Source organism: Palaemon carinicauda, chromosome 18 (assembly GCF_036898095.1).
Source record: "Palaemon carinicauda isolate YSFRI2023 chromosome 18, ASM3689809v2, whole genome shotgun sequence".
Lineage (NCBI taxonomy): Eukaryota > Metazoa > Arthropoda > Malacostraca > Decapoda > Palaemonidae > Palaemon > Palaemon carinicauda.
The window spans coordinates 26,078,382-26,093,373 of NC_090742.1; the positions used below are offsets into that span (position 1 = coordinate 26,078,382).

The 14,992-nt window shown below is 37.1% G+C and overlaps 1 protein-coding gene across 1 annotated transcript; it reads right to left on the reverse strand.

Annotated features, from left to right (window-relative positions):
- Positions 1-717: 717 nt before the first annotated feature.
- LOC137657238 (golgin subfamily A member 6-like protein 22) lies at positions 718-12,499 on the reverse strand. The gene is made up of 6 exons (XM_068391578.1): positions 12,494-12,499; positions 10,236-10,604; positions 2,575-2,986; positions 2,158-2,512; positions 1,018-1,294; positions 718-888 (listed from the first exon to the last, which is right to left on the reverse strand). Exons 1-6 carry the CDS (start codon positions 12,497-12,499, stop codon positions 718-720), a joined length of 1,590 nt encoding a protein of 529 aa, XP_068247679.1.
- Positions 12,500-14,992: the final 2,493 nt, after the last annotated feature.

Genomic DNA, 14,992 nt, shown 5'->3' on the forward strand with positions numbered 1-14,992 from the left:
TAGTATACGAGAAAGTAATCAAGACAAAAGGATATTATCTTGAATTTTGACTAGTTTCCAAAAGCTTTGAACCAATTAAAACTCGAAATTTGTATGCTAAATATGCCGGTTGTTTTCATCCCACCCCCACCCCCGTTTTTTAAATAACCATCTCTTCAGTTATTAATGTCTCCTGTGTATGTACGAAGTTATTCCAAGCTCTTGTGGGAAATTCAATTTATTTAGGTCTTTATCAACTTTGAATGTCATTTATGTTATGGTGTCGTAGGTCATGTCGGGTAAAGGCTGGGGATAATGGGAAGGTTGTCAAAGCTCTCCCCACTCGTTGAGGATTAGGTAGGGGACACAATGGCTAAGTAGTTTTTTAACTGGTTTGTATAATTTATACGTACCATTCATTAGTTAATGGTGTAATAAATTTAATTTGGAGTTTCCCCACTCAGAAAACTGATTCTCCATTAATCCCCCATAGCGTTTTTATGAGTGAGAGCACATACACACTTACACATATACATGCATGCACATACACATGCACATACACATACATATACACATGCACATGCATACATATATACATTCTCTCTTTGCACCCAAATAATAGTTAATGTATAAACCTCAAAATAACCTGTTAGGAAGAATATGGTTCGTGTATTATACATTTTCTACTATACGGGCAATTGCAAGTGTTCATCAAACATTCTTTTTGTTTTATCACAATCATTTCTGTATTAATATTGTTGCTGTTTTAAGTAATTTATTGTGCATTTGGTTTGATACGTCCATCCCTACAATTTCTCTCGCTCTTACTCTCTCTCGCTCTTGCTCTTGCTCTTGCTCTCTGGTTGTCTCGCTCTCTTGCTCCTGCTCTCTGGCTGTCTCACTCTCTTGCTCCTACCCGCTTTCTTGCTCCTACCCGCTTTCTTGCTCTTGCCCTCACTCTTGCTTTCTCTCTCTCACTCTTGCTTTCTCTCTCTCACTCTTGCTTTCTCTCTCTCACTCTTGCTTTCTCTCTCTCACTCTTGCTTTCTCCCGCTTTCTCTCCCTTGCTTTCTTTCTCTTGCTTTCTTTCTCACTCTCGCTTTCTCTTTCGCTCTCTATCTTTCTTTCTCGCTCTCGCTTTCTCTTTCGCTCTCTCGCTTTCTCTTTCGCTCTCTCGCTTTCTCTTTCGCTCTCCTCGCTTTCTCTTTCGCTCTCTCGCTCTCCTCTCACTCTCGCTCTCTCACTCTCGCTCTCTCGCTTTCTCTCGCTTTTTTTCTCAGTCTCACTTTCGCTCTCTTGCTCTCTCGCTCTCTCTCTTGCACACTCATTCTCTTGCTTTTGCTCTCGCTCTTGCTATCTTGCTCTCGCTCTCACCTGTTCTCTCGCTCTCACCTGTTTCTCTCGCTCTCACCTGTTCTCTCGCTCTCACCTGTTCTCTCGCTCTCACCTGTTCTCTCGCTCTCACCTGCTCTCTCGCTCTCAACCTGCTCTCTCGCTCTCACCTGCTCTCTTGCTTTCTCTGTCGCTCTCCTCGCTTTCTCTGTCGCTCTCTCGCTTTCTCTTTCGCTCTCTCGCTCTCTCTTTCGCTCTCTCGCTCTCTCTTTCGCTCTCTTGCTCTCACCTGTTCTCTCGCTCTCACCTGTTCTCTCGCTCTCACCTGTTCTCTCGCTCTCACCTGCTCCTCTCGCTCTCACCTGCTCTCTCGCTCTCACCTACTCTCTCGCTCTCTCGCTTTCTCTCTCGCTCTCTCTCGCTCTCTCTCGCTTTCTTTCTCGGTCTCCACTTTCGCTCCTCTTGCTCTCTCCTCTTGCACACTCATTCTCTTGCTTTTGCTCTCGCTCTTGCTATCTTGCTCTCTCTACTCTCTCTTGCTCTCGCTCTCTCTTGCTCTCTCGCTCTCTCTTGCTCTCTCGCGCTCTCACCTGTTCTCTCGCTCTCACCTGTTCTCTCGCTCTCACCTGTTCTCTCGCTCTCACCTGTTCTCTCGCTCTCACCTGTTCTCTCGCTCTCACCTGCTCTCTCGCTTTTCTCTCTCGCTCTCATTCTCTCTTGCTCGCCTTGCTCTCTCGCTCTCATTCTCTCTTGCTCGCTTGCTCTCTCTTGCTTGCTCGCTTGCTCTCTTGCTCGCTTGCTCTCTTGCTCTCTTGCTCGCTCGCTCTCTTGCTCGCTCGCTCTCACTTGTTCCTCTCGCTCTCATTCTCTTTTGCTCTCCTCGCTCTCCTCGCTCTTGCTCTCATTCTCTCTTGCTCGCTCGCTCCTCTCGCTCTCTTTCTTGCTCTCTTGCTTGTTCTCTTGCTCGCTCTTGTTCTCTTGCTTGTTCTCTTGCTCTCTTGCTTGTTCTCTTGCTCGCTCTCTTGCTTGTTCTCTTGCTCGCTCTCTTGCTTGTTCTCTTGCTCGCTCTCTTGCTTGTTCTCTTGCTCGCTCTGACTCACTTGCTCGCTCTCTGACTCTTGCTCGCTCTCTGACTCTTGCTCGCTCTCTGACTCTTGCTCGCTCTCTGACTCTTGCTCGCTCTCTGACTCTTGCTCGCTCTCTGACTCTTGCTCGCTCTCTGACTCTATGCTCGCTCTCTGACTCTCATGCTCGCTCTCTGACTCTCTTGCTCACTCTCGCTCGCTTGCTCGCTCTCTTGCTCGCTCTCACACTCTCGCTCGCTCTCGCTCTCTTGCTCGCTCTCTTGCTCGCTCTCTTGCTCGCTCTCTTGCTCGCTCTCACACTCTCGCTCGCTCTCACGCTCTCGCTCGCTCTCACGCTCTTGCTTGCTCACGCGCTCTTGTTCGCTCTCCACACTCTTGCTCGCTCTCCACACTCTTGCTCGCTCTCCACACTCTTGCTCGCTCTCCACACTCTTGCTCGCTCTCCACACTCTTGCTCGCTCTCCACAATCTTGTTCGCTCTCTCTCATGCCCGCTCTCTCTCTTGCGAGTGAGTCGCTCTCTTGCTCGCTTTCTCTCTTGCTCGCTTTCTCTCTTGCTCGCTTTCTCTCTTGCTCGCTCTTTCTCTTGCTCTCGTATATATAGTGTATGTGTTGAATATATATGCATATATGTGTACGTGTATGATTAAAATATGTATATCTGATTGGATATTCTAAATACCCAAACATCTTTGCCTGAAATTTTGGTCCCTTTTTCAGCTCTTTGAATTGAATCGTGTCCTTTTATCAATTAATATATCCAGTTTTTTTGTTTTTTAAATATTTGTTTCAAAAATTTAAACATTTTGTCTTTACTAACTGTTGGCTTCTTATATGGAAACCTGGCAGTGGAACATATTGAAGAATTAAGACTCCTGTAATGTAATTGTAATATGTGGCACCACTACTAATGGAGGTTTAACTGCATTAAAGGAGATTTGAGATGTATATTGAAAAATAAATTTTATTTTATTATAAATTGAACTAATGAGAATTTTACTTTACAGGCTGTTAAATCCTTCAATAAGGAAAAAAAATTACAAATTCCCAAGAAGGGAAAAAATGACACAATTCTTCAAGAAGGACAAAAACTGATCATTCCTTAAGAAGGGCAAAAACCGAAAAATTCTCCAAGAAGGGCAAAGACTGACAAAATTCTTCAAGAAGGGCATAAACTAAAGTCGATGGCGGTGAGTGTTCCCCTTATTTTTGGGTCCTTTTCTGTTATATTTTCGACACTTAAACCTGCTTTTCAAGTGCTCATATTTTCTCCATATCTGTAGTATGAAAGATAGGTCTGTCCTCTGAATAATGTACTTGATTGTCCCCACTTATGAAAATGGATATCTAGGCAGGTTTTTGAGTCAGTGAGTTTCCTATAAAGTGAACAGATCCTTAATTTGACAGTTTATTAAATAGTGATGATTTAAGACAGTCTCTCAAGCGCTTCCATTCACCCCTATGCTGCATGTATTGTTACTTTTATAAGATCTCCCTTTTCCAACACCTATCTCACATTTATTCTCTCAAAATTCATTCCTAGCAATGGTTTTTTAACCTCCTAACAACCTGAATAGTACAAACTGTTTTTTTTTTTTTTTTTTTTTTTTTTTTTTTTTTTTACGAAATAATTGCTTGTTCTCTCCATAGTATTGACACAATTCAAAATTTAATGATCCATCCTTTACTATCGATAAGCTCTTTACTTATTTCTACTTTACACTACACACTTATAAAGTAGTCTACTTATGCATTCACGCTTCCTTGAGTAACCAGTTCTCTCTTAAACCTTAATCCATTTCTCTAAATTTGTCTGAGGTGTTCTATACATCAGTGACTAAATGTAATTCGGATTTATTAGAACAGGCACCTAAAACATACTCGTGTAGAGTCTAGGCTTGTAAAGTAAGTATTGACAGCATTAGGGGGCCATTATAGCTAGTTCCATTACAGAAAATGTTTTATAAAATAGTTTAAGGTGTCGATGGCTAGTTGAAATTCCAGGTTTAACTATGTATAACGGTTTTATGTCTGATCCAAGTTGAGGGATACGAGTACAAATGGTAAAATATTTTATTAATTACGACAGTTAAGGCATCTTTTGTACATTAGTTGAGATACATAATTACCAATACACAATTAAGTATTAGTTTGATAGATTTACAGAAGTTTAACGATCAGAAATATTGAATAGAGTAAAATGAGACATATTTTTTTTTTTTGCAAGTTTGTAGAATCACTATTAAATGTTCTTTTAAGTTTTTTTTTTTTTAATGTAAAGTCCTAACAGAGGAAATTGCAAACTAAACAGTCGTCTTCAAAGTTAGCAAGATTAAGTCCTCTACTCAAAAGGTTTTGGAGTAAATTTTGACGTACCTGTGATACATTGATCACACCCAAAGTCCAAATGGACATTTTCAAGCTCTCCGCACACTTACTTTAACTATACCTTGGACCTTTCAATCTCTCGACTAACCATCTCAGTCTAGCTACCCCCGAACATTAGCAATTTTTGGACGGGTTTCTACTGACCACGAAGATTAAATTTGGCAATTTAAATAGTGAACGCAACCAGCTAATATACTGTGAGGTAACAAAACCCTGCAAGACAAACGCAATATCTGTAACAATTTATTAAACAGAATTAATTATTTTGAAATTTATGACACGCACTTGTTAAATCACTATGTAAAGTCAGTCTCTCTCTCTCTCTCTCTCTCTCTCTCTCTCTCTCTCTCAGTAGTTTAGCTAGGTTACCCATCGAATTTTTAGTCGTTTTCTTTGAAATAGTTTAAAAAGAAAACGAAGATTTATAATAAAGCCTAGACTATGATGTTTATATAATGTTCTGAATCTGATTTTTCTACTTGTGTGCACAAAGAAGAAATAGAAGGTATATTCACTAGGGGGTGGAATGGAAGGAGCTTGAAAATTTTATAAGTAAATTTACACATTTCTTAGCGCGTGAATTATGTTTTAAGTACACTTGTGCTCCTCTCGTATTTATCACATATAGTATTATCAGTACCTACTTTCTTTCATAACATTATGCACGTTCCTTGCTTTTTAAAAGTTTAAGATGTTTTGTTACGTAAATAGGTCATTCTTTTTCTTTGGAATTTTATAAAGTTTGAGCACGTTATGGTGATTTTGCCATTTTTAGCCGATATAAAAGTTTTAAGATATACGTGTATACATTCACATTTGTTTTCGCTCGATTTCTGAATTCTAATTTTATATTTTAGGCAATATATTGATGAGGTGTAATGTATAGTTACTATTAAACTATATGCATAATTATCTGGCCGATTAAATGTTAATTTTCCAATTGTTAAACGTAACTGAGGTTAAATTAATGGGATTTTGTTTTGAAATTTTCATAAAGGATTAAGGTCTTCAATTGGCATAGGATTTACGCATTCTCTCTCTCTCTCTCTCTCTCTCTCTCTCTCTCTCTCTCTCTCTCTCTCTCTCTCTGAGCAAGGACGAAGGGATGGCTATTTTTCTGTAGGTTTTTGAGTGACAGTAAAAGTATAAAAGTGCACAACTTATTAAAATATTATCTCGTATTTATTTGACTTATATATCACATGACAGATATGACTACTTTTTCATACGACTAACCTTTAATTTTCGAAAGTGCTAAATTACCCTACAACTGATATAATACATTAAAATATTTATCAGAAGTTATAAACTAAGATCCTGGTAGTTCCCAAGTCATTTTGTTAATATCTCTGGTGGGGTTTAGTAATGTATAGGCATTGAGTATATATTGCACGCAACTGTTGTGTATATAGCCAGTGAAGTTTGTAAATTTATATCTTTAGGAGTCTTCATAAAGTAATTCAAGAGTGGGGGAATATATTATTATACTTTGGAATTAATTTCTCAATTATGACCACTTTGGAAAGAGAGCGCTTCGAAAGTGCCAAAATTATATTTATAGCGGTCATGCAGATTTTGTTACGAACTAATAATATTTTAAGCGTTATAGTAAGGTAGATTTGTATTAGTGGCTTTGTTTCTTAGCAGCAGTTAAGGTATAAATATGTATAGGGAAAAGTTATGAATATAGTTTCAAAATAAGTTTATTATGAATAGGTAATGCATAAAAGTTTATTCACAGTTGAACGATACATATACAAAATCACGTTTAAAACTTTATTAATTACATAATTTGATGTTTTTTGATAAAAGGTTTAATATACTCGATACAGCTTGCTAGCTAACGTCGAACCTTACATGATCCACATTTAGTTATGACACTGAACCACCACACACAATTAATCCACAGTATGAGGTTAATTAAAGTTTTAATATGAATTATAGTGTCCAAATTGTCTTTAGAATATATTCATAGACAAATCTCACACAAACAATGCTTTGTCCATACCAAAGTTTTCTAAAAAAGTTTATTGGCAAGTTCCACACGAATTTCTCGTTAGCGAGTTCCTTCTTATGGACCTGTCAGACCCGGACTGATCATTTTAGTCCAACTGCTCTCTGAAGAAATGTGAGCCCCTCCCCTTTTTAGCCCCTCCCCCCTTCAACCTTTCCACTGAAAGTCCGTTGGTTCCCTATCTAATTGGGTAGTTTCACAATAGTTAAAACCTGAAGTATATTCTTTAGTTGCATACTGCCCGAAAACAAATGTCAGAGCACCTTGGATAACAGTTCACTTGATAAATTAATGGACTTTTGAGATTTGATTATTTTTTCAAAATATCTTTTTTCTGAATTTGTCAATTTATTAACCACTACTAGTTTTTCAACTTTTACTCACAAAAGAGATCGGTCACACTTTGTCATAATCAGGTTCTTTTGCCAGTACTGGTTACCTTACTGTTTACTAATGTTCATTGTAGTGTCAGTTGTCCTTTTACTCTTGGTTAAGTAATTTTTGTTAATTTAATGGGTTCATTATCCCTATCTAGTTTTCGTTAGACATGTTTATACTTTTGGTTTGTCAAAGACATAATGCTAATACTAATAGGTTCAATATCCCTTAGTAGTTTTCATCAGACATGTTTATACTTTTGGTTTGTCCAAGCCATAATGCTAATACTAATAGGTTCAATATCCCTTAGTAGTTTTCGTCAGACATGTTTATTCTTTTGGTTTGTCAAAGACATAATGTTAATATTAATTAGGGAAATATTATTTTAAGGTTTAAGTACCGAGTGGGATAAAGTTTAGACAAATATAACATTCATAAGTTTATTTATGGTAGCTTTTACAAATAGTTTGAAAATCAAATCAGCTCAGTATTTTATGCTTTCTTAATGTATTGAAGTAGTTTATTCTTTGATATAAATTTCAAAAGTTAACAAACTCAAAAACACAAATATCAGTTTAATGAGACTTTAATTATCTTTCTACTTCTTCGAATCTGATGTAAAGCTGTAATAGTTCAGGTATAGTTAATTATACAATTAACACAATTTGGATTTAATGTTCACACTCAAACTAGAAACAGGAATTGTCTAGTTCTTGCAACCCCTTCTAACTTGTACCGACTTATGACTAATTATCTTGAACGAAACCTAGCTCCCAACCTGACCAGAAAACTAGTCCAAGCCGGACTTTGTCAGTTCCCTGACACGAAGATAAAATTAGGTATTTTACATGGTAGTAGTCAAATCCGTATGAGAGGCTATTCCGACAAGAACATAGTGCATAAAACAAGTGCCCTACTATATCCGTACATTTTACTATTAAGGAAAGAAACTGGTGTTGGTTTCCTTAAAATCGAAAGTCATTCTAATAAGAAATAGTCCACAATCTCTCTCTCTCTCTCTCTCTCTCTCTCTCTCTCTCTCTCTCTCTCTGATTAAAGATACTGTACTGTGATTAAGGAATACTTCAAGTTTCCCATGTTAATGTTTTTTTTTAGTTTTATAGTTTACATATGAAATATTTATTTTGATATTGTCGCTGTTCTTAAAATATCTTATTTTAACTGTACACTACTTCCCTTCTAGTTTATAAATTTCCGTATTTCCTCTCCTCATTGGGTTATTTTTCCCTGTTGGAGCCATTGCACTTATAGCATCCTGCTTTTCCTACTAGGGTTGTAGCTAAGATAGTAATAATAATGTATTTGATGAGAAATAACGAAATGCAGGTCATATGAAAGGTTGTGTATCGTGTCTACCATGAAAATAAGAGCACTATCTGTCCTTTACTAAACGTTATTGTTGCTTTGTATTAGTTACTATTCTATCAGTGCAAACATGGAGAAAGCATGCCAAAATAGTATGTTTTCTTCTTGTAGTTTTCACGCAATTTCCTCTATTCATATCTGGTTTAATGGTTTGTTTCTTAACATCTATTACACGTATCTCTTGTGTAGTTGACTTTATTAGGTATAATTATTACGTCGGACTATGTTAAATCTAAGACGAAAAGCTATTTGGCAAATTAATTGTTTCAAGAAACAGGTTTGAACATACAAACAGCTAGACATAAAAGCCAATACAATGAAATTTCTGAAATCCAAATTTATTTTTCTCCTGTTACTTAAATATTTGCTAAGAAATTACCTACAGAGATATATTAAAGATCACCATTTGACCTCGCTGTAAATAATAATAGCTTGAATATATTCTTCATTAAAGAATTATAAATAATTTAAGTACCATCGTTATATTCCCTTCGAGTGAAGTCTTACATATAACTTAGGTTTATTTCTCCAAAGTTTATGCAAAATTTTAGTTATGAATCTCATCAGCCCCATTTATTTGATTTATATAATTCATGTCTCGCTTTCTGTCGCTTCCTTCTGTCTGCTCCTGCCTCTCTCTCTCTCTCTCTCTCTCTCTCTCTCTCTCTCTCTCATGTTTTTTTCTTCGTTCATGTCTTCTTCCTTTCTTGGTTCCTGTCTTTTTTCCTTTCTTGGTTCCTGTCTTTTTTCCTTTCTTGGTTTCTGTCTTTTTTCCTTTCTTGGTTCCTGTCTTGGTTCCTTTCTTGGTTCCTGTCTTGGTTCCTTTCTTGGTTCCTGTCTTGGTTCCTGTCTTTTTTCCTGTCTTGGTTCCTGTCTTTTTTCCTTTCTTCGTTCCTGTCTTTTTTCCTTTCTTCGTTCATGTCGTTTTTCCTTTCTTCGTTCATGTCGTTTTTCCTTTCTTCGTTCATGTCGTTTTTTTTTTCTTTCTTCGTTCATGTCGCTTTTTTTCTTTCTTCGTTCATGTCGTTTTTTTTTCTTCGTTCATGTCGTTTTTTTTTCTTCGTTCATGTCTTTTTTTTTTTTCTTCTTCGTTCATGTCTTTTTTTTTCTTCTTCGTTCATGTCTTTTTTTTTTTTTTTCTTCGTTCATGTCTCTTTTCTTTCTATCGGTTCCGGTCTTTTTTCTCTCGGTTCCGGTCTTTTTTCTCTCGGTTCCTGTCTCTTATTTTCTCGGTTCCTGTCTCTTATTTTCTCTTTGTTTCTGTCTTTTTCTCCCGGTTCCCATCTCTTTTTTGCTCTTTCAGTTCATCGTTTTCTTAGTCCCTGTCTCTTTTTCTCTCGGTTCCTGTCTTTTTCTCTCGGTTCCTGTCTTTTTCTCTCGGTTTCTGTTTTTTTTTTCTCGGTTCCTGTCTCTTTCTCTTGGTTCCTGTCTCTTTCTCTTGGTTCCAGTCTCTTTTTCTCTCTTGGTTCCAGTCTCTTTTTCTCTTTGTTCCAGTCTCTTTTTCTCTCTTTGTTCCAGTCTCTTTTTCTCTCTTTGTTCCAGTCTCTTTTTCTCTCTTTGTTCCAGTCTCTTTTTCTCTCTTGGTTCTGTCTCTTTTTCTCTCTTGGTTCTGTCTCTTTTTCTCTCTTGGTTCTGTCTCTTTTTCTCTCTTGGTTCCAGTCTCTTGTTCTCTCTCGGATCCTCTTTTTCTCTCTTGGTTCCAGTCTCTTTTTCTCTCTTGGTTCCAGTCTCTTTATCTCTTGGTTCTGTCTCTTTTTCTCTCTTGGTTCCAGTCTCTTTTTCTCTCTTGGTTCCAGTCTCTTTATCTCTTGGTTCTGTCTCTTTTTCTCTCTTGGTTCCAGTCTCTTTTTCTCTCTTGGTTCCAGTCTCTTTTTCTCTCTTTGTTCCAGTCTTTTTCTCTCTTGGTTCCAGTCTCTTTTTCTCTCTTGGTTCTGTCTCTTTTTCTCTCTTGGTTCCAGTCTCTTGTTCTCTCTCGGATCCTGTCTCTTTCTCTCTCTTGGTTCCTGTCTCTTTCTCTCTCTTGGTTCCAGTCTCTTTTTCTCTCTGGAACCAAGAGAGAAAAAGAGACTGGAACCAAGAGAGAAAAAGGAGACTGGAACCAAGAGAGAAAAAGAGACTGGAACCAAGTCTCTTTTTCTCTCTTGGTTCCTGTCTCTCTTTCTCTCTCGTTTCCTGTCTCTCTTTCTCTCTCGTTTCCTGTGTGTCTTTTTCTCTCGGTTCATCTCTTTTTTTTTTTTTTTTTTTTTTTTTTTTTCTCTCGGTTCATCTTTTTTTTTTTTTTTTTTTTCTCGGTTCATCTCTTTTTCTCTCGGTTCATCTCTTTTTTTTTCTCTCCCGGTTCGTCTCTTTTTCTCTCCCGGTTCGTCTCTTTTTCTCTCCCGGTTCGTCTCTTTTTCTCTCCCGGTTCGTCTCTTTCTCTCTCGGTTCCTGTCTCTTTCTCTCTCGGTTCCTGTCTCTCTTTCTCTCTCTGTTCCTGTCTCTTTTTCTCTCTCTGTTCCTGTCTCTTTTTCTCGTTTCCTGTTTTTTTCTCGGTTCCTGTCTTTCTTTCTCTCTCGGTTCCTGTCTTTCTTTCTCTCTCGGTTCCTGTCTCTCTTTCTCTCTCGGTTCCTGTCTCTTTTTCTCTCTCGGTTCCTGTCTCTTTTTCTCTCTTGGTTCCTGTCTCTCTTTTTCTCTTGGTTCCTGTCTCTCTTTTTCTCTTGGTTCCTGTCTCTCTTTCTCTCTTGGTTCCTGTCTCTCTTTCTCTCTTGGTTCCTGTCTCTCTTTCTCTCTTGGTTCCTGTCTCTCTTTCTCTCTTGGTTCCTGTGTCTCTTTCTCTCTTGGTTCCTGTCTCTTTTTCTCTCTTGGTTCCTGTCTGTTTTTTTCGGTTCTAGTCTTTTTCTCTTGGTTCCTCTCTTTTTCTCTTGGTTCCTCTCTCTTTCTCTTGGTTCCTCTCTCTTTCTCTTGGTTCCTCTCTTTTTCTCTCTGTTCCTTTCTCTTTTTGTCTCACGTCTCCAGTCTCGTTTTCTCTCTCGTTTCCAGTCTCGTTTTCTCTCTCGTTTCCAGTCTCGTTTTCTCTCTCGTTTCCAGTCTCGTTTTCTCTCGTTTCCAGTCTCTCTTTCTCTCTTGGTTCCTGTCTCTTTCTCTCTCTTGGTTCCTGTCTCTTTTTCTCTTGGTTCCTGTCTCTTTTTCTCTTGGTTCCTGTCTCTTTTTCTCTTGGTTCCTGTCTCTCTTTCTCTCTTGGTTCCTGTCTCTCTTGGTTCCTGTCTCTCTTTCTCTCTTGGTTCCTGTCTCTCTTGGTTCCTGTCTCTCTTTCTCTCTTGGTTCCTGTCTCTCTTTCTCTCTTGGTTCCTGTCTCTTTTTCTCTCTTGGTTCCTGTCTCTTTTTCTCTCTTGGTTCCAGTCTCTTGTTCTCTCTCGGATCCTCTTTTTCTCTCTTGGTTCCAGTCTCTTTTTCTCTTGGTTCCTCTTTTTCTCTTGGTTCCTCTCTTTCTCTTGGTTCCTCTCTCTTTCTCTTGGTTCCTCTCTCTTTCTCTTGGTTCCTCTCTCTTTCTCTTGGTTCCTCTCTCTTTCTCTTGGTTCCTGTCTCTTTTTCTCTTGGTTCCTGTCTCTTTTTCTCTTGGTTCCTGTCTCTTTTTCTCTGTCCCTTTCTTTGTTCCTGTCTCCTTTTCTTTGTTCCTGTCTCCTTTTCTTTGTTCCTGTCTCCTTTTCTTTGTTCCTGTCTCCTTTTCTTTGTTCCTGTCTCCTTTTCTTTGTTCCTGTCTCATTTTCTTTGTTCCTGTCTCATTTTCTTTGTTCCTGTCTCATTTTCTCTTGGTACCTTTATGGTTCCTGTCTTTCTTGGTTCTAATCTCTTGCTCCGTTCCTCTCTCTCTGCCTTTTAATTCTTGCATATTTGTGCTTTAATGTTGGTTTGTTCTTATTTTTTAAATGAAAAGCTAAAAGTATTACAATTACTGACATAATTAACTTATCCCTATAGTTCTATTACATTTTGCCCATCATATCTTCCTTGGATTGTGCATACTAACAAGTGTTTAAACTCGATTATCTGTTTTATCTCGTAAGACTTTGTAAAGTAAATATTAAATTTTAATTCAATTTAGTATTTTTTGACAATGTTAAACGAGAAGGAATCCAGCATTTACTGTGCTTTGATTTGACCCTTGTTAGGACTTTTGACATATTCCTTTATATCTATGCAAGATGAGATTGTAGCATTAACTTTTTTTTCTCAGGAGGATTTGAGCTTCATTAGTTAGATTACGAATGTTTTATTACGAATGTTTTAGGATGTTGATTTTGTGTAATCTTTGGAACATAATCTGTATCCCTAAGAATCCGAATATTGGAAACTTCGGAACATAATCTGTATCCCTAAGAATCCGAATATTGGAAACTTCTGTCAGTAAATTAAGGAACATGTGACTCATTTGAATACACTTAAGAACTTAAATGTTTTTTGTTATTTTACAGATAAATCCTTCTGAGCTTGAAGAGCGTACGACGAGGTGAGTGAAGACGAGAGAACAGGATCGCCGCCAACCAACGATGTACAATTTTAAAGCCGGTAATCCAGGGCATAATTAACGCAGTTTCTGGACACTCTTCTATTAATTTAATAAACATTGATTTTAGTTTTTATTTTTTTTTTTTTTTTTTTTTTTTTTGCTGTGGTGGCAGCACCAGCGAATTTTTTTTTGGGTGATTCACCATATAATTTTTGTTTGTGTATTTGTAATAACTTGCATTATTTATAATAACTTGCATTATTTATAATTGTAAGAATGAGTTTGTAAAGCTATTTACTTTGATTGTTTAATAAATGTTTTAAATAAGAGCTTTTTATATTGTTTTATTTTGGACTAAACATATAAACTAGGTTGAGAAGAAAATAGTTAATTCTTGAAACTTTTTATTCAGAATAATGTTAGGTGGAAATACAACTAGTTTGGGACAATCATCAGACTGAGTTGCCAAGTTCTCGAATAAGTTCCGATTTTTTTAAGATAGGTTTGCAGACCTTTATATTCGACGGGCAAAGAAGCCAGGTAGCCCAAATGGGTGGTTGGCTTTCAGTTCTCTTCTACGACCCTCCAGATCAAGGGCGCCCAATCCGTCCGTCACCTTTCTGAAATTATACATCAAATTATGAACATTAAGAGAAAACACAGAAGGATGTTACAATATCAAAACCTAGAAACTCGAATATCTTTAGTACAAATTATTCAATGACTAACCTCATATTTAATTAAGATTATTCTGAGTTCAATGACTAACCTCATATTTAATTAAGATTATTCTGAGTATCTGTAAATAAAACTTGGGGAAGTTTGCACCGGTTTATAAAGCTGAAATCTGTATGTCATTGTGAGACTTGTCATAAGCTTCCACACACAAACTAGAATGCCCGCAATAATACACCTCTTTATATAGTAATAACATTTAGTTAGCTATCATTAATGTTGATAGGATGAACATGAAATAACTGTAGTGATTTGTCGATAAAAGTCTTCTAATGCCTCACTGAGGTTTTATGGTATTTTAGGAGATACATGCCAAAACTAACATTAACCGGGAATGATTGGAGAAAGAGGCCATAGAGAAGTTGGAAGGACCATATTTTGTCAACTATTGAGTTATTAGCTAGATTTCAATACTAGGGGGTAGGGTTCCCCTACTTTAAACGAGAAAAAACAGCCCGTAAAGTATTTGAGTGCTCAACCTTCAAATAACTACTTCAGAATGATCGTAAGAAATGAAGATCCAGAAGGAATGTGGTTGTATTTACTCCCATGTACGCGAAACTATGATAAGAGTAATGGGATTCATTAATGTTAATTACGGTCTTAAACGACTGGCAACTATTGTTTTCTTGGACTACTTTCAAGATATTTTGGCTAGTTGTACAAAATTTTGGTCTAGTATATGTTAAGTAGTAACCATTTATTTCGGTGGTGTATATTATAATTCCCTACTTAAGGAGAACTGCTATAATGGCAATATCCCTTTGATTGATGTGTTAGGGAATGTGAGAGAAGAGAATGTAGTGTACGTTTCCAAAGGTACACAATACCCAAAATTCGATTATAAGAATATCGGAAAATGATAGAGAAATAAGGTGGAGAGAGGGGATTAACAAGAGAAGTTTGAATGAAATGAGAGAAACATTTGGCTGGTCAGGTGGAAATTCTGTGTTGTGTATTTGGTTATGTTTATTTAATTAAAATTGAAGTGGGGCCATATCAAAGACAGCTGTGTAATTGCAAAGAACCACCTGAGTATTATAATCATTATTATTTATGAATATAAGGACAATAAAAATAATTAGGAAAATAAACAATTGATTTTAGTTGGAATGAGATGAAAGCTAATATCCAGATTATCGCAGAGTAATGTTAGAGCTACATACTTAGCATAGGAGAAAAAAAGTGTTGAAGGATGGAAAGACTCAGA

Bases quoted from the DNA above. Each gene is read 5' to 3' on its own strand.
- LOC137657238 (XM_068391578.1), bottom strand. The intron at 2,987-10,235 runs AGAGAGAACAAG...TATATATACGAG, and splicing joins AGAGAGAAAAAGAGGATCCG to AGCAAGAGAAAGAGCGAGCA. The intron at 889-1,017 runs GTGAGAGAGAGA...AGCGGGTAGGAG, and splicing joins GAAAGCGGGAGAAAGCAAGA to CAAGAGAGTGAGACAGCCAG.